General features: G+C 42.5%; 1 protein-coding gene and 1 non-coding gene across 11 annotated transcripts in view; both read right to left on the bottom strand.

Annotated features, from left to right (window-relative positions):
- The window catches only part of DOCK5 (dedicator of cytokinesis 5), a 235,651-nt gene that overhangs the window by 102,687 nt on the left and 108,180 nt on the right, over positions 1–24,784 (bottom strand). For 9 of the 10 annotated variants that reach the window (XM_031669440.1, XM_031669441.1, XM_031669442.1 and 6 more), the window contains 8 exons: positions 24,568–24,716; positions 20,111–20,246; positions 17,541–17,698; positions 15,991–16,072; positions 14,190–14,319; positions 12,311–12,383; positions 8,039–8,181; positions 3,993–4,118 (listed from right to left, as the gene is read on the bottom strand). In XM_031669440.1, coding sequence (XP_031525300.1) covers positions 3,993–4,118; positions 8,039–8,181; positions 12,311–12,383; positions 14,190–14,319; positions 15,991–16,072; positions 17,541–17,698; positions 20,111–20,246; positions 24,568–24,716 — 997 coding nt within the window. Of the gene's footprint in view, positions 1–3,992; positions 4,119–8,038; positions 8,182–12,310; positions 12,384–14,189; positions 14,320–15,513; positions 15,936–15,990; positions 16,073–17,540; positions 17,699–20,110; positions 20,247–24,567; positions 24,717–24,784 lie in introns of those variants that run through there. The other variant, XM_031669447.1, reaches the window with a different exon arrangement.
- Positions 7,060–7,173, bottom strand: LOC116268803. The gene has a single exon (XR_004175953.1). It is a non-coding gene; the product is annotated as a U5 spliceosomal RNA (small nuclear RNA).

Genomic DNA, 24,784 nt, shown 5'->3' with positions numbered 1-24,784 from the left:
CAATTTCTTCCTAGCATCGATGGTCTCTACAACTTGGCATGTTTTTTGCAGTGGCTGGTACCATTTGTTCCTTTCCATGTTTAGTGCTTCCTTCAGGAGCTCTTGTAGGGCAGGCCTGGTGGTGACAAAATCTCTCAGCATTTGCTTGTCTGTAAAGGATTTTATTTCTCCTTCACTTATGAAGCTTAGTTTGGCTGGATATGAAATTTCAGGTTGAAAATTCTTTCCCTTAAGAATGTTGAATACTGGCCCCCACTCTCTTCTGGCTTGTAGAGTTTCTGCTGAGTGATCTGCTGTTAGTCTGACGGGCTTCCTTTTGTGGGTAATCCGACCTTTCTGTCTGACTGCCCTTAACATTTTTTCCTTCATTTCAACCTTGGTGAATCTGACAATTATGTGTCTTGGAGTTGCTCTTCTCAAGGAGTATCCTTGTGGCATTCTCTGTATTTCCTGAATTTGAATGTTGGCCTGCCTTGCTAGGTTGGGGAAGTTCTCCTGGATAATATCCTGAAGAGTGTTTTCCAATTTGGTTCCATTCTCCCCATCACTTTCAGGTACACCAATCAGATGTAGATTTGGTCTTTTCACATAGTCTCATACTTCTTGAAGGCTTTGTTCGTTTCTTTTTATTCTTTTTTCTCTAAACTTCTCTTCTCGCTTCATTTCATTCATTTGATCTTCCTTCTCTGATACCCTTTCTTCCAGTTGATCGAATTGGCTACTGAAGCTTGTGCATTCGTCACGTAGTTCTCGTGCCATGGTTTTCAGCTCCATCAGATCCTTTAAGGACTTCTCTGCATTGGTTATTCTGGTTAACCATTTGTCTAATCTTTTTTCAGGTTTTTAACTTAATTGCTATGGGTTTGAACTTCCTCCTTTAGCTCGGAGAAGTTTGTTCGTCTGAAGCCTTCTTCTCTCAACTTGTCAAAGTCATTCTCTGTCCAGCTTTGTTCCGTTGCTGGCGAGGAGCTGCGTTTTTTGGAGAAGGAGAGGCACTCTGATTTTTAGAATTTTCAGTTTTCCTGTTCTGTTTTTTCCCCATCTTTGTGGTTTTATCTACCTTTGGTCTTTGATGATGGTGACGTACAGTTGGGGTTTTGGTGTGGATGTCCTTTCTGTTTGTTAGTTTTCCTTCTGACAGTCAGGACCATCAGCTGCAGGTCTGTTGGAGTTTGCAGGAGGTCCACTCCAGACCCTGTTTGCCTGGGAATCAGCAGTGGAGGCTGCAGAACAGCGAATATTACTGAACAGAAAATGTTGCTGCCTGATCATTCCTCTGGAAGTTTCGTGTCAGAGGGGTACCTGGCTGTGTGATGTGTTACTCGGCCCCTACTGGGGGATGTCTCCCAGTTAGGCTATTTGGGGGTCAGGGACCCATTTGAGGAGGCAGTCTGTCCGTTCTCAGATCTCAAGCTCTGTGCTGGGAAAACCACTACTCTCTTCAAAGCTGTCAGACAGGGACATTTAAGTCTGCAGAGGTTTCTGCTGCCTTTTGTTTGGCTATGCCCTGCCCCTAGAGGTGGAGTCTACAGATGAAGGCAGGCCTCCTTGAACTGAGGTGGGCTCCACCAAGTTCGAGCTTCCTGGCAGCTTTGTTTACTTACTCAAGCCTCAGCAATGGCGGGCGCCCCTCCCCCAGTCTCGCTGCCAGCTTGCAGTTCGATCTCAGACTGCTGTGCTAGCAATGAGCAAGGCTCCATGGGCGTGGAATCCTCTGAGCCAGGCGTGGGATATAATCTCCTGGTGTGCCGTTTGCTAAGACCATTGGAAAAGCGCAGTATTAGGGTGGAAGTGACCTGATTTTCCAGGTGCCGTCTGTCACTGCTTTGTTTGGCTAGGAAAGGGAATTCCCTGACCCCTTGAGCTTCCCGTGTGAGGCGATGCCTCACCCTGCTTTGGCTCACGCTTGGTGGGCTGCACCCACTGTCCGACACGCCCCAGTGAGATGAACCTGGTACCTTAGTTGGAAATGCGGAAATCACCCGTCTTCTGTGTGGCTCACAATGGGGGCTGTAGACTGGAGCTGTTCCTATTCGGCCATCTTGGAACTGCCCCCCTAGATGATTTTTTTTTTTTGTCTTTCTTTCTTGAGACAGAGTCTTATTCTATTGCCCAGGCTGGAGTGCAGTGGCACAATCTAACGTCACTACAAACTCTGCCTCCTGAGTTCAAGTGATCCTCCCACTTCAGCCTTCCAAGTAGCTGGGATTACAGGCACACACCACCACTCCCGGCTTTTTTTTAGTTTTGAGGCAGAGTCTTGCTGTGTCACCCTGGAGTGCAGTGGTACAATCTCAGCTCACTGCAACCACCACCTCCCAGGTTCAAGCAATTCTCCTGCCTCAGCCTCCCAAGTAACTGGGATTACAGGTGCACATCAACTTGCCCAGCTAATTTTTGTATTTGGAATAGAGATGGGTTTTTACCATGTTGGCCAGGCTGGTCTTGAACTCCTGACCTCAAGTGATCCACCCACCTCAGCCTCTCAAAGTGCGGGATTACAGATGTAAGCCATCTCGCCTGGCCATATTCTAGATGAATTTTAAAACCGATGTAGCCCTTGGCATTCTATGAACCAATCCTATTGACTTAAAAACAAAAAACAAACAAAAAAAAAACCTTAATGTTATTTTACAAGCCAGATTTCAAAGGTAAACTCACCTTATTCAAAGGCCTCAGGAGAAGTCAACCCTGCTGTCACCTTGATCAAAGAATAAACTCCTCTACTTTATGTTTTCAGATTTGTGTCTTGTCATAGCAGTAAAATTTTTCTTTAACAAGAAGACAAAACATTTTCCCAGAATGTTGATGAATGTATATCAGGGTAAAATGGCCATGTAATGGACAAAATAAGCAAAAAACTATCTTCTTTTATGAGAAAAGGAAAAAAAGAGTGATCTCCATTTTATTACTTTTTTATTCATTCATTCCACAAATATTCATTTAAGACTCACTACATGTAGAGAGTGTAGGCAGCAACAAGTTATCACTGCCCCTTAATTTCTCAAAGGAGAAATAAGATCTTGTATTACTTTAAAATACCTAATTTTTTATTTTTATTTTTATTTTTTTTGAGACAGAGTCTTGCTCTGTCACCCAGACTGGAGTACAGTGGTGCAATCATAGCTCACTGCAAGCTCTGCCTCTCGGGCTCAAGCGATTCTCATGCCTCAGCCTCCTGAGTAGCTGGGACTACAGGCACCTGCCACCATGCCCAGCTAATTTTTGTATTTTTGATAGAGACAGGTTTTACCATGTTGGCCAGGCTGGACTCAAAGTCCTGACCTCAAGTGATCTGCCTGCCTCAGCCTCCCAAAGTGCTGGGATTACAGACATGAGCCACCATGCCTGGCCTAAAATAACCTGGATTTTTGTGCAACAGATAAGTTGGTTTTCTAGAATTTTTCTAACATGGCATGGTTGTTTTTCTAGAATTTCTATTAATATCAGTTAGTTTATAGCAACATGTATAAAATTTGAGGGACTGATTCCCTTTTCTTAGTACGGAGATTAAAATTAAATGGGTGAAATCAGCGAATCGAGAGAACACACACATATGCAGATCACTAGAAAGAAGATGAAACAGGAAAATGCTGACATTCTCGTCACAACAAGAACAGGGAGAGCCAGAGCCCTTTTGGAGCTGCAGAGAATGGAGAGAGCAAGGCGCCCATGGGCTGGGGACGTCATAACGAGAAAGGGACACACAAATGAGGCCAATTAGTCTCCTGAACGGAGCACCCTGTGCTATCTGAAAGAGTCTGTGTAAAGAGAGAGTAAGAAAATTTGAGTTATGTTTAAAAGCATTATCTTGGGCTTGCACACTGGGTAGCTTCTTAAGTACTGCAGGTGTCTCTGTTTGTGTCCCAGTTGCCTCAGGACCAATGAATGTAAACAACCAAGTCTTCTGGATCCAAGTTGCCTCCACCGTCCAATAAGAAACAATCGCTGCACAGGAGGAAGCAAACAGGTGAGCCATGCAAAGTGCTCACCTGGCAGTATGATTTCAGGAAAGCCCATCTTCCGGGCTATTGCTGTTGATCTATCAACCAAGTGTGAAAAATTCTTCTGAACCTGTGTGAGGTCACCTGGCAAGAGCTTCAAGGATACCCAAAGTCCTTTAAACAAATAAAAGATAAATTTTTAGTTCTTTGTATGATCTGTATAACACATGCATAACTGTTGAGAAGAACATTTAAATTGTATAGTCACAATCTTACTATAAAGATGTAAATTCTCCCCCAGTTGACCTATAATTTTAATGACACTTCCATTAAAATCACAACATGACCTCTTTGAGAATTCGACAGAGATGTGAACAGATGCTAACTTTGGGGGAAAAAAAGGGTAAAGATAGGCCCTACCAGATACCAGAATATATGGTAAAGCTACAATGATCTGTGATACTAGTGGTAAAAAAAAAAAAAAGACATATACATGAAACAATGAAATACTATAGTATATAGCAATTTAATATATGGCAAAAGAGGCATAACAAATCATGAAAAAAATCCAATAATTACATGAATATGCTGGGATTATTTTCTTGCTACCTAAGAAAATTTAATTTCTCATCTTGTATTTTCATTAAAATAAATTCCCAATAATGAATTACATAGAAAAAGAAGGCAGAATGTTAAAAGGAAAAAGAAGTGTATAGTTATTAAACCTCTGAGAACAAACCATTTTTCTTTTTTTTCTTTCTTTGAGACAGAGTCTCACTTTGTTGCCCAGGCGGAATGCGGTGGCATCATCTCAGCTCACTGCAACTTCTGACTCCTGAGTTCAAGCAATTCTCATGCCTTAGCCTCCCCAGTAGCTGGGATTACAGGTGTGCACCAACACACTGGCTAATTATTATATTTTTCTTTTAGTAGAGATGGGGTTTCACCATGTTAGCCAGGCTGGTCTCGAACTCCTAACCTCAAGTAATCCACCTGCCTCAGCCTCCCAAAGTGCTGGGATTACAGGCATGAGACATCACGCCTGGCCCTAATGATTTTTAAATATCAGTTTGCAACATAACCAAGAGTGCAGTAAGATAAACACTCACACATGGTAGAAATCTATGGCAAGCGATTTGGCAATATTTATATCTCCAGGTGTAGGCTTGTTCTCAGCATGTGATCTAGAAATGCAACTTCTGGGAATTTTCTTGGGGAGACAGTCTTAAACATGGAAAAGACTTCATGTATAAAGATAGTCAGAGTACGGGTTTTTATATTTGTAATAACGACAAATTAGAAAGCACTTAAGTGTTTATCTAGGGGATTCCCTCTTCTTAAGTCTAAATGCTAGAATATTATGCAGCCATAAAAAAGTATTTGTGAAGAGCATAAAAACATTTGGAAAGTGCTTGTTTGGCATGAAGTATGGTATTTGGGAAAAAAAGAAAGAAAAAAATGAAAAGTGCTTGTTTTGCTGTTAGGTAGCAAGAATGGAAATGACTTTTTTTCAGTTTTGTTAAAAAAATTACACGTACATGGTAATCTGTTTAGTATAAGGGTTTTCCACTCCAGCTGAAATTATACTTAGTTAAGAGCTCTAAAAAAAAACAGAAATAGGGCCAGGCACAGTGGCTTACATCTGTAATCCCAGCACTTTGGGAGACTGAGGTGGGAGGATCACTTGAGTTCAGGAGTTCGAGACCAGCCTGGCTAACATAGTAAAAGCCCGTCTCTACTAAAAACAGAAAAATTAGCCAGGTGTGATGACAGGTGTCTGTAATCCCAGCTACTTGGGAGGCTGAGTCTGGAGAATCATTGGAACCCAGGTGACAGAAGTTGCAGCGAGCCGGGATTGCACCATTGCACTCCAGCCTGGGCGACAGAGTGAGACTCCATCTCAAAAAAATAAAAACAAAAACAGAAATATATTTAGTTATTTGTTTTCAGATTCTTTATTGATTCCTTGCATGTCTTTCCTATGCAGGATAATTGCAAGTACATAATAAACTAAATATTATGAAAATAACATGTTTTCTGATTGCTTCCATTTTGGAAGACGGTTACAGGGTAGTGAAAAAAAGTCATTCAGTCTCTGTATTTTTGATATGTACAGACTAATTCAGTCTCTCTCTCTCTCTCTCTCTCTCTCTCTATATATATATATATATATATATTTTTTTTTTTTTTTTTTGAGACGGTGTCTCACTCTGTTGCCATACTGGAGAGTAGTGGCAAAATCTCGGCTCGCTGCAACCTCTGACTTCGTGGTTCAAGCGATTCTCCTGCCTCAGCCTCCTAAGTAGCTGGGATTACAGCCAACCGCCACCATGTGCAGTTAATTTTTGTATTTTTAGTAGAGACAAGGTTTCACCATGTTGTTCAGAAGGGTCTCCAATTCCTGATCTTGTGATCCGCCCAACTCGGCCTCCCAAAGTGCTAGGACTACAGGCGTGAGCCACCCCCGGGCCAGTCTCTACATATTTTTGATATAGCAGTTAATAAATTATTTAGACAGACAGTGACGGTAAGGAAATCCTCAGCAAAGTTTTCCTATTAATGAAAAGCAGCCCCCAAATCATTTTCTTTTCCAACAAAGATTAGCCTGTAAAATCGAGCTGCAGACATAGACAAGCAAGCTGGAAGCTCACATGGGTGAATGCCAGCAGTTGTGCCAATAGGAAACGGCTACCTGGAGCTAGGCATGTCCAACATGGCGGCTCCATCGTCCCTTCTCTTTGCCAGCCACGTGTACAGTAAGAAGCAGACAACATGGCACCAGCCAGGTGGAAAGCCCATTTGCATAAGATTAGAGTGGAGTGACCAGTCTTCCCTGCATGCGATGTAAATGTCACACCTGGTCCAACCAACCTGTAGGCCCTACAGAAATCAGACACCGCCTCCTCAATCCTGCCTATAAAATCTGGGAGCCCCTATCTCTCACGAGAGACAGAGAGCTATTCTCCTTTCTCTTTCTTTTGCCTATTAAACCTCCACTCCTAAACTCAATCTTCGTGTGTGTCCACGTCCTTAATTTTCTGGGCATAGGACAAAAAACCCTCGGGTATTACCCCAGACAACAATGCTGCCTCATTTTTTAAAACTAATTTCATAAGCTCTGCAAACATAAGGTCTTAAAAAGTTGGTTAAAGCTCAGAGTGGTTCCTCTCCATGGAAATATTTAGTAAAAGGTGAAAGATTTATAAAATATTAAGGAAAATCAAAGTATTCAATGTTTGAAATTTTACAAATATGGTCATCACCTTGGTATTTTGAGTCTTAAAATTGCTTTTCCTTATTTGATTCAAAATGCAGCTTCAATAAGCAGAACTTCTCTTAGTTAAAACTCTATCAACAAAGCATGATATGGAGATACTGAAAACTAAAATTTTTACATTATTTTATATTAATACATATTCATCTGTATTACTTTGGTTTCCTTCCTCTCAGTTTTAAAAAATGTGATGGGATAAACTTATGCAGAATACAGCATAATTATTATCTAGGGTTGGCACTGGGAATGAAGGGTAGACAAAAATGTGGAGGCCAGGAGCGGTGGCTCATGCCTATAGATCCAGGGATTTGGGAGGCCAAGGTGGGAGGATCACTTGAGGCCAGAAGTTGAGACCAGCCTGGGCAATATAGTAAGATCCCATCTCTACAAAAAATTAAAAAATTAGCTGAGCATGGTGGTGCTTGCCTGTAGTCCCAGCTACTTGGGAGGCTGAGGTAGGAGGATTGCTTGAGCCCAGGAAGTGGAGACTGCAGTGAGCCAAGACCACGCAACTGCACTCCAGCCTGGGTGACAACATGAGACCGTCTCAAAATAAATAAATAAATAAATGAATAAAGAGTAAAGACTCATGGGATAAAAATTTGTTCCACAGAATTTACAAAACACAACTGTGATCAAATCACTGCTGGGTGCATTTCAATGCAGTTCAGTCTAAAAGCCTGTGGTAGGAAGCCTGAGGTCCCCAGCAGAGGCTGTTTTGTATCAGAGAAAGATAATAAAGGGCAGGAGTCCAAGGACCCAGCTGTGAATGTCCCCCACCCTCAGCAGAGTCCCTCCCAGCTCTGGCACTGGACTGTACCTTGCCCTTTGTGATTCACTTCCTTTGCCGCAATCACTTTATTCAAGACTGAAGTGAGTGGCTCATTCTCCCCAGTCACATGTGATGTTATCAAAGGTGACATGATGAGCTGCCGCTGGCGGATGTAGGTTTCCATCGCAATTCTTGGAAAAGAGAAATAAGAGGTAAGGTGGGAGGGGGAGAAAGGAAGTCTCTGCCGTACAACCTCAGATAATGGTGAGTCATATGGGAATAATTTGGAAATATCAACACTAAATACCCCTATTCTATCTTTCCTTAGTTTTCCATTTTGTGTCTATCTTAAATACTAAATTCACCTTGGAAATGACTTGAGGCAAAGAGAGAGGAAAAAAACCCCAAGAGCACACTTAACTGGTGGCAAAAGGTTAGCAACTAAAATCAGAGGCAATGCTCTGTGCTCTGTCAGAGGCAGAAGAGACTACTGCAATAGAATTGAAGACAGAGCACCCACAGGAGGGGCAGGAGCCCCCAGGTCTACTTCTACTTGATAGTGAGCTCTGCAAGAGGCTCCCTTTGGGCCTCAGTTTCTCCATCTGTAAGAGATGGTCTAGGATCCCATGCCTGTTAAGGCTTCTGTCTAGTGTCAACCCCCTATGTATGAGCACGGTGTATATGCCTGGTGTCTGGCAGATGTTCTCAGATTTCTATGTGATGACAAGCTAGATCTTGGCATGAGTGCTGCCAAACAAACACCACTTGAGTGACCTTATCAGGCTGTGGCTCATAAAGGGCCATCAAAGAACCAAACACAGCCCCCATTCTACTGAAGGCAGAAGCACGATCAGCAACTGCACCTCAGCGGGCAGTACAACAGTCTCCTGTCTCCTCTGTCCGCTGCATGTAGGCCAGTTTTCTCCACAGGGTTCCCTGCACCCCTGACAATAAAACACGCTGCAATATGTGACGGGCAAATGGGATTGCTATAGTCTTGAGTTCCTGTTTTTTACAAATGTCTCTCTCTAAATGGACTTGCAGAATACACATACCACACTCTCCCACTGGAAAACACTGTAAAGTTTTTGAAGTAGGTTATGGCAGTGCTTGCCGTAAATCTTAGGCATTCAATGCCAGAGGCTGCAGTCTACATCGTAAATACTTCACTGTGGCTGTTGGCGGCACAGTGAGCAGTAATCAAATTAAGGCAGGGTTCATCATGGACTCAAAGTGTGGATTATGCAGTGGGGACAATCTCAGGTCTAAGTATTGTGATATGGTTGCTGGAGGAAAGCTGGTTCAGAAATTAAGCAGGAGGCACATCACCACCAGCAAATATACAGATGACTGTTTCAGACACCTTTCATATCCATGAAGGCCACTCCTATTATGCACATATAATCTTAAATACAAATATAACACATTCATAGTACTATAATATATATGGTACAGCATTTATATCTAGTAAGTATTATATATATATTTATATTTATTCAATATACAGTCATATGCCTAACAATGTTTCAGTCAAGGACAGACTGCATAAATGACCATGGTCCCATAAGATTATAAGGGAGCTGGCCAGGCATGATGGCTCACACCTGTAATCCCAGCACCTTGGGAGGCCGAGGCAGGTGGATCACCTGAGGTCAGGAGTTCGACATGAGCCTGACCAACATGGTGAAACCCCGTCTCTACTAAAAATAGAAAAATTAGCCAGGTGTAATGGCATGCCCCTGTAATCTCAGCTACTCGGGAGGCTGAGGCAGGAGAATTGCTTGAACCCAGGAGGTGAGGTTGCAGTGAGCGGAGGTCACGCCACTATACTTCAGTCTGGCCAACAAGAGCGAATCTCCATCTCAAAAAAAAGATTATTAATGGAGCTGAAACATTCCTATTGCCTAGTGATGTTATAGCTGTTTTAACATCTCAGCACAACTCATTACCTTTTCTATGTTTAAATACGTTTAAAGACACAAATAGCACTGTGTTACAATTGCCTGCAGTATTCAGCACAGTAGCATGCTGGACAGGTTTACAGTCTAAGAGCAATAGGCTATACCATACAGCCTAGGTGTGTAGTAGTCCATACATTCCGGGTGTAAGTGCACTCTGTGGTGTCTACACAATGACAAGAGAGCCTAGCGACATGTTTCTCAGAACATATCCCTGCCATGAAGTGATGTATGATTGTATTTAACATATCTATAAATGTAATTAACAAATTAACATTGTATTAAATTCAACATATTTATTAAATATACTTAAACATATTTATATATTATATAATACATATTTATATAGGTGTGTGCATACAGTGTTTTATATTATACACAAAACAACAGCAGCATTCATGGAGATGAAAGTTATCACATAATTAACTTCAGCACTGTGCTACATAAAATATTTGTCCCGTCTTGGAAGGTCAATACACAGGTAGTAGCATACAAGGTAAGTGCATTTTATTTTTTAATTCTTTTATTTTATCTATTTTTACTTTATATTTTATCTAAGACAGGGTATGGCTCTGTCACTCAGGATGAAGTGCAATGGCCATATTTTAAAAATAATTCATAGTAGCCTCCGGATAAAAGAGATAAGTACTACTGAGCATGAGCTATTTGCACTATTATGTTTAGAAACTGGTCCAAAGGTGTAGACTTAACATTGAAAGATTAAAATTTTTATATTTTATATATTACATATAATCTATATTTTTGTATAAAAAAAAGACAACAGGAAAACAAAAACAGAGGCAAAATCACCAAGAGTTACATCAACAGAAATAATCACTGTTAATCATGGAATATATTTTTCAAAATATCTAAATTTTAAGGCTTTTAATGCATTGTAACAATTTATATTCCTATAAGTAATGTATGTCTCTTTATATCTACCCAAACACTAAAATGTGGTCAAGATAAAAACTAAACCTTGATGTTTCAATATGCATTTCACTCATCCTCAATAAATGTACAACGCCATTTCTCTGTGTGTGTGTGTATTCCCTTCATGTCCTTATTAATTTCTATTAGTTTTTTATATATTACAAATACTCATCCTTTCTCAAACACACTGCAAAGATTGTATTGATTTTTTTATATGTATAAGTTCTTTACAATTTTTGGGTGGTTAAATCTATCAATTTTTCTTTTTTTGGCTGAATCTTTAAAATGGCCTCCTTCTCATTACTACCATATAAAACTTCTATTTTCCTGTTAATATTTTAAGATTCTAGCTCTTATAGTTGTATGTTTAATCATCTAAAATTTACACTGGCATAAGTTGTGAGACTAGAATCTAACTTAGGGATCTTAAATGGCTAACTTTCTCCAAAAAAATTTTTTTTTGCATCGTATCTTTCTCCACTAATTTGTGATATCATTTGTAAACAAATGATATATTAACTCAAATATATGATTCTGGCTGGTTTGTGGAATTCTCAGTTTGTTCTACTTGTCTGCAGTGGCAGCCGCAAGTGAACTGAGATGATGCCCTCTGACTGGCACGATGGCCCCTGGTGGGAGTTGGTCCCGGCAATGCTCTCGGCCTCCGCTAGGCCTACACTGTCTGAGCAGGTGCTGGAGCAGGTCACGATGTTCACACTTGCACTTCTTCAGAGTGACACGGCTTGAATCTGCTCCCAACAGCGCCTCAATGGCTTACCCATGGCTCCAGCTCCTGCAGCTCAATATGGAGGGCCTTAGAGAAGCTCTGCAGGGATCCTTTCACACACTCCCAGGATGGCTTTCCCCTGACATGCAGGAATGCCAGCCCATGGGTGGGTCAGCCCTTCACTCTCTCATCTCCTAATCCCTCGCTTCAGACAGTGTGGCCCTCAGACCAGCTACATCAGCATCACCTGGGAGCTTGTCAGAGGCAGAACTCCCCTGCAGCCTAACAAGCTCCCCTGATTCATATGCATGATGTAGTCTGAGAAGCCCTATGCTAGCCCACGTGATTCTGTGTCTTCCATGATGCCTGTTTCATGCAATAGACTGCACATATACTTTGGCACTGGTGACACAAGGACGGTTCCATTCTCTGCATTCCAGGGCAGACGGATATTTGCCCTTTTCTATTCCTTTGGTCCTTTCTATAGAATCAGGGAAGTTCAGTTTACCCTCTTCAAAGGGAGTCCAACATCAAGGACTTTGAACAAAGTCCTTTTCTGTTCAGCTCCTATCTGACAATCTTGCAGCTTAGAATCCTTCCTTCTCTGAGAAAATGGTTTCTAGCACCTGTTTCTGTGTTAACACACAATTGAATGGCTAATCCAGGTCTCAAGTCACCTGGGACACATGCCAAAGTACTTACTGCTGAAAGGGAATAAAATGCTGCTTTTCTTCATCATCCACCTTCCCATGTATGATATCAGTAATATCCATCACTAGGAAAAAGACAAACTTCATTAAAGAAACTAATTGCTTCATGCCTCAGTAAGTTACTATGGAAAAGGACAGGATCAGCAAACATAAAACACTGGAGGAAGAAAGGTACCAAGCAGGGACTTTTTTTTAGATTTCTTTGCCAATGGTGATTCCCAGTATACCCAGCCCAGCAAAACAGTGACTCATGAGGTGCTGAGGAAGGGGTCTGGGTTTTACTGGATCAATTTTGCAGACTACCCACTTTAAAAACTCTACAAGATCGAGTTGCTAGATTCTTCTCCTTTTCTTTTAAAGGTGAAGTCTTGCTCTTTTGCTTAGGTTGGAGCGCAGTGGCGCAATCTTGGCTCACTGCAACCTCCACCTCCCCTGTTCAAGCAATTCTCCTGCCTCAGCCTCCCAAGTAGCTGGGACTACTACAGCGCATGCCACCATGCCTGGGTAACTTTTGTATTTTTTTAGTATAGACAGAGTTTCACCATGTTGGCCAGGCTGGTCTTGAACTCCCGACCTCAGGTGATCCGCCCACCTCAGCCTCCCAAAGTGCTGGGATTACAGGGATTAGCCATCATGCCCTGCCGGAGTTGCTAAATTCTTGAGAAATTTAACATCAGGTTACTTTTTAGTAAGTCTGGAACCAAAGGTCCAGGAGCAGAATTGTGACATTTCCTTGATCGTTTTCGATCTATGAGTAACCAAAATGTCAACGTAAGGCCCAAACTGTATTTCCTCAATTGAACAAACTACAGAGGAAGATGCCGGGCCTTTTGGCAGGTTCTGGGGTTTGATGTAAGCCAAGGAGCCTCTCTGAAAGCATTTAGAAACAAACACAACATTGTCTTCGAAGAGTTAATTTCCCAGACAGGCAAACCACTTCCCAGCGAGTATTTTATTCCACTAAAATCAATATGCAGACCCAGACAGGGAGGATTCCAATAGTCACAACTTAGGTTCTACTGTGTATAAGACACAGTGTTGGGCACTAAGGGGGAAAGAAAGGAGGGAGCGTGGGCTAGGTGAGGACACAGAAACCATGCAAAGAAAACGGGCAGTGCCAGGCAGTAAATGCTGCGTGTCTGATACTGATGACGACAACATGATCCATCTCTTACTATCTCTGGGCCTTCTTCCCACCTTTCTTCCTCCTTTCCTCCTTCCTTCCCTCCCTCTGTTTTCAAAATTGTGGTAAAACACACATAACATAAAATGTACCATCTTGCCCATTTTAAAGTATACAGTTCAGTGGTATTAAGTGTATTCACATTATTGTGCAACCATCATCACCTTCTATCTCTAGAACTTTTTCATCTTCCCAAATGGAAACTCAATACCCATTAAACACTAACTCCCCATTCCCCCCCTCTAGGCCCTGGCACTCACCACTCTATGCTGTCTCTACGAATTTGACTACTCTAGGTGCCTCACATAGGTGGGATCATACAATATTTGTCTTTTGTGTCTGGCTTATTTACTTAGTGTAAAGTCCTGAAGGTTCATTTACGCTGTATGTAGCATGTGTCAGAATTCCCTTCCTGTTTGAGTAATATTCCATTGTGCGTACACACCCCAGTTTCTTTGTCCATTTATGCACTGGTGGACACCTAGGTTACTTCCACCTTTTGCATATTGTGAATAATACTGCTACAAACATGGATGTACAAATATCTCCTCCAGACCTTGCTTCTGATTGTTTTGAAGCAGGGCAGCTGGATCATTTGCTAGTTCCGTGTTTAATTTTTTGAGAAATTGCCATGCTATTTTCCACAGCACTGCACTATTTCACATTTGTCTCTGGGTCTCTCTTGTACCTGCCACTCCAAAAGGTCTTCGGAGTCCACAGGTGTGCTTCTTGCCTTCCTTCAGCTCCATGTGGCCCACGCGGACAATCTGGCACACGAGGCTGACACGGGGCCGGATGAGGTCCATGCTGCTGAGGTCCTAAAGGGGCAGAGAAAGTGCAAGAGGAGGGAGGGCTGGACCACTCTGTCCCCCGTGTCTCTTTTTTCTTTACCCTCTACAACAAAATCCTGTTCAGACCTTATTTCTCAATGCTGAAATACCAGAATGACTCTCTTCTTCCCCATCTCCATCCAAGAGCTATTATGGCATCAGAGAACATGACTTTGTGCTTGTAAACAAGTGCTTTTTTGTTCCCCGGTTCCTACTTCAAATTTACAAATCAGATCATAGTCCGTCGGAAGTCTCCAGTTCATCAGCTTAAGCAGGGTATTGAAAAAGCAGGGCCCTCATCATTGCGACTGTATAGCCTTCTTGGATGTATCTCAGTACAGGATGCATTTCAGCATCAAATGAAGTAAAAACTTGTGTAACATTGACATTTACTGGGTATCCACACAAGTCTGTGACATTTCATTTCCTCTTCAAAACAAGCCCGTGAGGCAACTATAAGACAGGCATTGCTTTATGGGATTATTCACCTGATTTATGAGAGGTCTCCATTGAGAGCTTATCAGTGTATACTGAATCATGACAGAAGTGTCAATGAAATATCTATGTCTCTTGTAGCTAGGGTTCTACACTTGTCTGCTTTTTTTTTTTTTTTTTTTTTTTTGATAAGGTCTCCCTATGTTATCAAAGCTGGCTTTGAACGTCTGGGCTCAAGGCATCCAGCTGCCTCGGCCTCCCAAAGTACTGGGATTACAGACATGAGCCACCACGCCCGGCCATTATTTGTATTCTTAAGGATGGGTGAGTAAACCCAGGAATGAGCTGATATCTCTCATTCAATTCAACTTCAGAAAAAAAATTAATCACATCTCAAATTGGTTATATGAAACAGCTGCCCAAGCTCTCTTTACCAAAGCAAGAATCACTTTTAACATAATCATTCCAAATCCAGCCCCTGTAATTTAGTTAACTCAGGTCTCCAAGATATCCATCAATGATAACGTCCACCCTGCATTTCTACTCTAGGTCTGCAAGGCTTCTGTTAATGGAAAAATAAAGACTCCAGGTGACTAGTTACATGTACTGTGGCGCATTGACAGAGTAGTCCCCCCTTGTCTGTGATGAATATGCTCCGAGACCCCCAGTGGATACCTGAAACCAAAGACAGTACCGAACTCTATATGTGCTGCTTTTTCCTATACATACATACTTATAAAGTTTTACCTTTTCACTTAAAGGAAGCACGCTTCTCTTTGGCATATCCGAACTGGCAGCATCACTCCTCTTCTACTTTGAGGTCATTTTTCCTTTTTTAAATTCTTTAGTAGCGACAGGGTTTTACCATGTTGCACAGACTGGTCTCAAACTCCTGAGCTCACATGATCCTCCCACCTCAGCCTCCCAAAGTGCTGGAATTACAGGCCTGGGTCCCTGTGCCTGGATTGATTATCGTTTATTATCTGTCTTACCCATCAGGACAAAAACTGCTTTTTCCCCCTGATTTTTCATGGATATATCTCAAGTGTCTAAATCAGTGCCTGGCATTGAAGTACATGTTGAATAAATGGGTGGGTTATTCCTGCTGGGGGATTGATGATTTTTCCTTTAACCTTTTCATTTTGTATGTTTCCCACATATTCATTATGTGAATATGTTCATATCATAAACAAAGAGAATGATTAAACAGAAGGGAGGACTTACAGTAAACACTGCTTGGAGGTTATTGAGCTTCTCTATTTCCTTAGGCATCCCGTTACTGCCCCAACGAATTAGATAGTTCTCACTGGCAAAGGAAAACAAATTACTCTTAATGAGAGGCTAACAGACTTACAAGGGAAGGAGGAAGGGCCAGAAATGCTCAGTGAAATTCAACAGGCCAGTGTGAAAAGAGCTGAGTTGGGAACTGGGACCACACAGATGGCCACCACCGGGTGTCCTGGCATTAGAGAAGCGTCCCTGCTGTGACTCTGCAAGGCATGCCCCGCACAGATACAGGACACCCACTGCTCCTGATGGGCACACACACGGTAGAGCTAATGGGATGCTGTAGTCTGGGTTGTCCCTCCATCTCAAAATCTTTGAATAGAAGTTTCAGCTTTGCTGAATTAATAATTTAATTTTAGGTGGGGCGCAGTGGCTCATGCCTATAATCCCAGCACTTTGGGAGGCCAAAGCGGGTGGATCACCTGAGGTCAGGAGTTTGAGACCAGGCTGGCCAACATGGTGAAACCCCATCTCTACTAAAAATACAAAAATTCGTGGGGCATGGTGGCAGGTGCCTGTAATCTCAGCTACTTGGGAGGCTGAGGCAGGAGAATCACTTGGACCTGGGAGGCGGAGGTTACAATGAGCTGAGATCGTGCCATCGCACTCCAGCCTGGAAGACAAGAGCTAAATTCCGTCTCAAAAAATAAAAAATAAGAAAAGAATTTAATAACAGTCATTCCAAATCTATCCCCTGTAATTCACATTATGATATTAAAATATATATATAGTTTAAAGAAACAACTGTAAGCAATTACTTTTAACTATCTTCTCAAAAATAAATTCTCCATTTTCTTAGCTGATAAACAGTAGTGCCACTGTAGAGCTGAACAACGCCCACTGCACTCCTTAGAGTCTTAAAAAAGTTTTTTCTTAATAGACATTATTTTCTTAGAGCAGTTTTGGCTTTGCAGCAAAGTTGAGCTGAAAACAGAGTCCCATAACATATTCTCTCCCCTCAGACACAACTTCCTTTGCTATCAACATTCTCCTGACCAGAGTAGTAACATTAGTTAAAACTGATGAAGCTACATTGACACATCATTTACCCAAAGTCCACAGTTTACATAAGGGTTCCCTCTCGGTGTCCAGCGTCCTGTGCATTTACACAAATTCATAATGGCATGCATCCACCACCATAGCATCATACAGAATAGTGTCGTTGCTCTAAAAATCCTCTGTGCTCTGCCTATTTATCCCTCCCTCACCTTCCCATGCAGCATCTTGAATTCTTTGTTCCCATCTCCAAGTCCTAATGAGTTTTATGTGATCTCTAAATCCCAGGGAGTATACGAACTGGCCACATTGTTCCAGTAGTGACATATGAAGGCTTCACAGCCCATATGATTTTACATTCTACTGCTTAGAAATCTTCCCTGCTTCCCTATTTTCTCTTCTCAAATCTGGCAAAGAGCTGCCCGGGTAGGGGTTGGGGAAGGCTGGGTATCTTTGCTAGGTCAGCAGCAGGGGATCTGGGTCTCTGCTACCTGATAAAAGTAGACTGGTCTGGGTCATAGAGGGCCATAAACAACTCTGCATCTTCCCCGATGTTGCAGACAAAGTTCTTGAAGTTCACATAGAGGCCATAGGTGTGGATGGTACTGAAGATGGACTGGCCCCGCGAGTCGAGGTTCTGCAGGATTGACTGAACAAAGATGGAACAGAGAAAAACATTTTGATTTTGGCAAATGGGAAATGTTGGCAAAAAAATATATATATATATATATTAGCCTGCAAATGGCAGACAGCCTGGGCACAGTGGCTCATTCCTGTAATCCCAGTGCTACTAGAGGAGTTTGAGACCAGCCTGGGCAACACAGCAAGTCTCTGTCCCTAAAAAATTTTGTTTTAAAAATTAGCTGTGCCTGTAGTCCCGGCCACGTGGGAACAGAAGAGGCTGCAGTGAGTGAGCTAGGATGGAGTCACTGAACTCCAGCCTGGGCAACCAAGTGAGACCCTGTCTCAATCAATCAGTTGATTAATCAATAAATAAAAAACAAAACACAGTCAGATAACATCCAAGAGGAAATGCATTTGCTAAGAAAAAGTGTATGTAAGCAGACAAATGCAGTGAGCAAAATATAATCATTATAATTTCAGTGATCAAGACTATCCTGTTCAGGGCCTTGAACCCAAGACATTAAAAGAATTGCTGTCTAAAAGGGATAATTCCAGGGTTTTGGTAGCTCCAAGAAGTGCTTGTCTTACACAGTAGCTTCTGAATGAAGCTCAAAAGCATGAACATCATGATCCATTATCCTGGATACAGAAATAACTCTCATTAAAAACAAAATATTCCACTGGAAAGGCTTTACCTTCAGACATGGCTTGCCACTGGATTCACAACACAAGTATTATCATGACCATGCTAAAGAAGTAAACACTACAAACCAACAAACCAAAGAAAACTGACACAAATCTTTACTCATCAGAACAGAAAGACTGAAAGAAAAACATATGGCAAAATTTCAATATGTTTGGGTCTGAGAAATCAAAATATGAATAACTTTTTTTTTTTTGAGACGGAGTCTCACTCTGTCGCCCAGGCTGGAGTGCAGTGGCGTGATCTTGGCTCACTGCAAGCTCCGCCTCCCAGATTCACGCCATTCTTCTGCCTCAGCCTCTCTTGCTTTGTTGCCCAGGCTGGAGTACAGTGGTATGATTATAGTTCACTATAGCCTCAAATTCCTAGCCTCAAGTGATCCTCCTGCCTCAGCTTCCTGGGTAGCTGGGACTACAGTCATGCACTACCATGCCCAGCTAATTTTTTAAAAAAATTTTTGTAGACATGGGGTCTCACTATGTTGCTCTGTTGCCCAGTTGGTCTTGAACTCCTGGCCTCAAATGATCCGCCCACCTTGGCCTCCCAAAGGGCTAGGATTACTGGCATGAGCCACCATGCACTGATTCTAATTTTTCTTTAATGTCTAATTATTACTTTCAAAGCCTTTCAAACACTTTATTTTAAAATATTATTTATTTTAGCCTGGGTGCAGTGGATCATGCCTGTAATCCCAGCACTTTGGGAGGTTGAGGAGGATGGATCACCTGAGGTCAGGAGTTTGAGACTGGCCTGACCAACATGGTGAAACCCCGTCTCTACTAAACATACAAAAATTGGCCAGGCTTGGTGGCTCACACCTGTAATCCCAGCACTTTGGGAGGCGGAGGCGGGTGGATCACAAGGTCAGGAGTTTGAGACTAGCCTGGCCAACATGGTGAAACCCCATCTCTACTAAAAAATACAAAAATTAGCTGAGCGTGGGCGTGGTGGTGGGTGTCTGTAATCCCAGTTACTCGGAAGGCTGATGCAGGAGAATAGCTTGAACCCTGGAGGCAGAGGTTGCAGTGAGCCAAGATCTGGCCACTGCACTCCAGCCTGGGTGACAGAGCAAGACTCCATAAAAAAAACAAACAAACAAACAAACAAATTAGCCGGGCGTGGTTGTGGGCGCCTGTAGTCCCAGCTTCTCGGGAGGCTGAGGCAGAAGAATCGTTTGAACCTGAGAGGCAGAGGTTGCGGTGAGCCAAGATCGTGCCACTGCACTCCAGCCTGGGCAACAAGAGTGAAACTCTACCTCAAAAATAAATAAATAAATAAAGATAGATAAATAAATACTATTTATTTATAATTGCAATATATGCAATGAATGCAAGAGATTACACATTTAAAAAGTCTCCCTCCCATCCAGTTTTCCTTCCCAGAGGACATCCATTAATAATTATTTCTTGTCTATTATTTCAGAGTTAGTCTATGTATATGGAAGCATAGATTTACATACATTTTTTTGAAACACAAATAACAGCATTTTTATATATACCGTTATGGATCCTGATCTTTTCACTTAATACGTATCTTTGTGATCTTTCCATATCAGAACATATATATATATATATATATATATGTCCCTGCCTCATCCGTTCTGCTGTTTCACTTTTAAAATGGGGACCGAACTACAGAACTAGTTTTGTTCTCAATGATTTCCCTTTCTTTCATTAAAAATCAAGGCAAAAATGGAACCTCAGTGGGCAGAATTTCACATTTGAGGAATTGTACCTTCTCTTCTTGGATCTTCTCCTCAATCCTTTTGGAGGCCACCTCATGGGCCTTGAAGAGGGCAACGGTGCTGGTTTCGTCGGGGTCTAGGATGTTCCCGTTGTCATCTCGCACCACCAGATCTAACCCCAGCATTCTGGAGAGAAAGGAGTAGTCAGCTGGTTCTCCTCACCAGGGGCAGACTTTTTACTGAGGAGTCCTCATCAAGGAGCCCAGAGGATCCATAGTTAGAAAGGGAGATGCTGGACAAGCCAAGGGAAGCACAGCTCACTGACTTTTCTCATTTCAGCTTCTGCCACCTTTCAACACTGTTACAAAACTCACTAGATGACGTGAGCCAAAGTCATAGAAGGATATGCAAATATGGTCCATAGATCCTCAAGAGAAAAGTAAACTTGGCACTGATTCTGACTAAATTCCTCTGGCCAATGCTTCTTGCCTGTAATCTTCTGTTATTATGAAGAGGAACTATGAAATGAAGAAAATACAGCATACAAAATTAAGATTCAACCTGTGTTTAATAAACACCTCCTTTGGCCAGGTGCCGTGGCTCACATCTGTAATCCTAGAACTTTGGGAGGCCGAGGCAGGCGGATTACTTGAGACCAGGAGGTCAAGACCAGCCTGGGCAACATGTTGAAACCCTATCTCTGCTAAAAATACAAAAATTAACCAGGTGTAGTGGCACATGCCTGTAGTCCCAACTACTTGGGGGGCTGAGGTGTGAGGATTGCTTGAGCCCAGGAAGTTGAGGCTGCAATGAGCCAACGTTGCACCACTGCACTCTAGCCTGTGTGAGAAAGCAAGACCGTGTCTGAAACAATAAATACATACATACATACATACCTCCTATATACACTTCACATACATTGACAGATCATAACACCATGAGGTACGGTGGAGGTAATTGTTATTATTTCCATGATATGAGTAAAGAAACAGACCAAGTGGGCGTGGTCTCACTGTCTATTACATTGCTATGAAGGACTAATGAACAATTACTTGAGGGCTTGCCTTGATTTCCTTAATTCAAGATGGTCATAAAGGAGACGAGTGAAGTTAAGTCCTGGCTTGCCGCTATCTCATACTCAGAGCATGGGCTCTGGTGTCATTTAGACCAGGATTTGAATCTTGGCTTGAATACTTGCTACCATTATGACCCTGGAGAATTTACTCAACTCTGCAAAACTTTGGTTTCTTCATCTGTATATATTCCTCACCCTTCGAGGTTGTTGTGAGAATTTATTTATTTTTATTTTTTTAGAGACAGCCTTAAACTCCTGGCCTCAAGCAATCCCTGTCTCAGCCTCCCAAGTAGCTGGAACTACAGGTTTACATCACCATGCTTAGCTAATTAAAAAAAAAAAAAAAATTGTAGAGATGAGGTCTCGCTGTTACCCAGGTTAGTCATGAACTCCTGGCTTCAAGTGAGCCTCCCACTTCAGCCTCCCAAAGTGCTGGGATTATAGGCATAAGCCATTGCACCTGGCCCTGTTGTGAGAATTTAATAAGATAATGCATGTACGGCACCTAATATAATATGTAGCATACAGTAAGCTCTCAGCTTAAGCATAAATGTTAGCTCTTGATATGGTTTGGATTTATGTTCCCACCCAAATCTCACATTCGCCCCAGTGTTGGAAGTGGGGTCTGGTGGGAGGTGACTGGATCATGGGGGTGGATCCTTCATAAACGGTTTAACACCATCCCTTTGGTGCTGTTCTTGTGACAGAGTTCTCATGAGATCTGGCTGATCTCTCTTGCTCCTGCTCTGGCCATGTAAGATGTGCCTGCTTCCCCTTCTGCTATGATTGTAAGTTTCCTGAGGCCTCCCCAAAGGCAGAAGCTGGTATGCTGCCTGTGCAGCCAGCAGAACTATGAGTCAATTAAACCTCTTTTCTTATAAATTACCCAGTCTCAGGTATTTCTTTATAGCAGTGTGAGAATGGACTAATACAGCTCTTACTGCAGCAACTGGTAGAAACAAACACCTGGCTGTGAGTGAAGTTGTAGCTCTGCGTGTTCTTGGGAATACCAAGGGCCACATCGTGGGTGCAATCCCTCCCCTCAAGGCTTTTGTGCCCAAAGTGCACACAGAAGTAGAAAAAAATTTTGCTTAGGCTCAAGAAGTTGAGGACTGTGGTGGAATAGGATACTGCTATCCGAATACCCAGCATGCATTCCCGGCACCAAAGAGCAAGACTACTCAGGGATAACACTGAAATGTGCCAAGTCTTTGGGAAGAAAGCAAAAATGCCTCCTCTCCCTCCTCCCTGTTTTACAGCATCTCCATCAACTGATTTGATCTGGCAGGTTCCTTTCCATGGCAGCCAGACCCACAGGCCACCCAGACTCATGAACGATGGCCATGCTGGCTGCTCAGAGACTGGATCAGGAAGGCACTGACACAGCAGCTCCATTTCCTGAGCTACTTCCAAGAGCTGGAACGGGAAAGAAGTCATGTTCTGCTGTTTGTGGGGTGTGAACATCCTGTGCCAGAGATCACAGGACCTCCAGGCCAATGTCATGGCAACACACCAAATGACAGAAGTGTTCTATGTGCAATGGAGAGCTGCCTTATCCCACCAAATTGGCCATTTATTTATTTATTTATTTGAGAAGGAGTCTCACTGTCACCCAGGCTGGAGTGCAGTGCCGTGATCTTGGCTCACTGCAACCTCCATCTCCTGAGGTCCAGCGATTCTTGTGCCTCAGCCTCCTAAGTAGGTGGGATTACAGACATACGCCACCATGCCCAGCTAATTTTTATACTTTCAGTAGAGATGGGTTTTCGTCATGTTGGCCAGGTTGGTCTCGAACTCCTGACCTCTGGTGATCTGCCCACCTCAGCCTCCGAAAGTGATGGGATTACAGGCATGAGTAACCTCACCTGGCCTAATTGGCCTTTTAATAAGTCCTCTGACACCGCAAGCCTGGCAGTGCAGCCGCTGTGGGTATGGTCTTCTGGGTGTTCAAGTCGTAGGGGAGGGTACTATTAATTCCTAACCCTAAGAAGGCAGCATTAGATATGGTGAAAAAAGTCGTGGATTCAAATTGAACCTTTCCCATTTATTATCTATGTGACTGGGAAGTAAATCACTTAAGCTCACTTGGTCTGTTTCTTTATCCATAAGATGCAAATAGTAACAGCTACCTCAACCCTATGTTTTAAGATTATAATCAAGTAATGGATATGAAATGTACATAGAAGGTGTTTCCTAAATACTGGTTGAATCTGAATCTTGCATGGCATGTTCACTTCAGCTACTTCAGGATATAGTTGTCACAGTCTATGACATTTAAATAAGTGGGATAATGATCTGTATTTTAATAGGTCTCTGAGGGATATCCAAGAATTCTGAGATTGGAAAAGCAGGGTAGAGGAAGAGGAAAAAAATCACATATGCATAAGTTGAAGAAATTTAGAATGAAACTAGATTCCAAAAGAGTCACCAATAACAACTAACCAAGGAACCACTTCTGCCTTTTAAAAAAGAGCTGGTCAGGAGGCAAAAATCCCAGGCCACCATCGATTTGGATATATGACTGAATTTCTCATTTTCCTGAAGGCAGTGATATCTGCAGCCTGCATATGTGCCTGAGTTAATCAGAAGATTAATGAAGTGATTAACTCTGTAGAGGTGATTGTAGACATGATCAGCAGGCTACAAACATGTTTTACTACTCCTGCAAGTCTGCTTTTCATACTCTGTAGACAATGGTCCCGGTTAGGGGGAGATGAACAGAAAGAAAGAGAATCAGTCTGGTATTGATTTAGAATCCACTGTTAAGAACAAAAATAGATACAGTCCCAAGTATCTGAAAATGACAACTTCAGAGGCTTGGTCATTTTCAGGGTATTTTTAGTTTAGTTTAGTTTGTGAGACAGGGACTCACTCTGTTGCCCAGGCTGGAGTGTAGGCATGCAATCATGGCTCACTGCAGCCTTGAACCTCCAGGCTCAAGTGATCCTCCTACCTTAGCCTCCCGAGTAGGTGGGATGACAGGTGTGCGCCACCACACCCAGCCAATTTTCAAATATTTATTGTAGAGATGCGGCCTCGCTATGTTACCTGGGCTGGTCTCAAACTACTGGGCTCAAGCGTTCCTCAAGCCTCATCCTCGCAAAGTACTGGGATTATAGGTGTGAGCCACTGTGCCTAGCCAGGTTTTTTGTTTTTGTTTTCTTTATTTGGAGTGGAGCAGCCTCAATCCAAGCCCCATCTTTCCTGGTCATCTGTGACCTCCATGGGATCAGACATCCCGGAGTCTGGCCATGGAGGGAATTGTAACATTTTTTTCAACAAAATTAAATGTCTTCAAAGACAAAATGAGAGCAGTAAGCATTATTCTTTGGCAACTCTAAGATCAAAAGTCTGCTGCAAACAGTGTCATTAGCTTGAACGTGCCCACTGTTTGCCAGGTTTTCAGTGAAAAGTCATCCCTGGTTTACCTACCTGTTCCCATGATCAATTTTGGCTGTGACTTTCTTCTTGAGCTCTGCCAGTTCGTCCTTGGGGAGCGTACCAGACAGGATCTGGGACCGCCACTCAATCAGGCTGTATGTCATCTGCTGCAGCTGGCGGAAGAGGGTGAGCTTGTTGTTCTAAGATGAGAAATAAGATGGAGAAAAGATTCTTAAAAAAAGGTGTGACAGAGGATGGGAACATCCTT

The sequence above is a fragment of the Papio anubis genome, chromosome 8 (genome assembly GCF_008728515.1).
Source record: "Papio anubis isolate 15944 chromosome 8, Panubis1.0, whole genome shotgun sequence".
Classification (NCBI taxonomy): Eukaryota; Metazoa; Chordata; class Mammalia; order Primates; family Cercopithecidae; genus Papio; species Papio anubis.
Note: the sequence above shows the minus strand (reverse complement) of the source record. Positions and strands in the feature narration are given on the sequence as shown.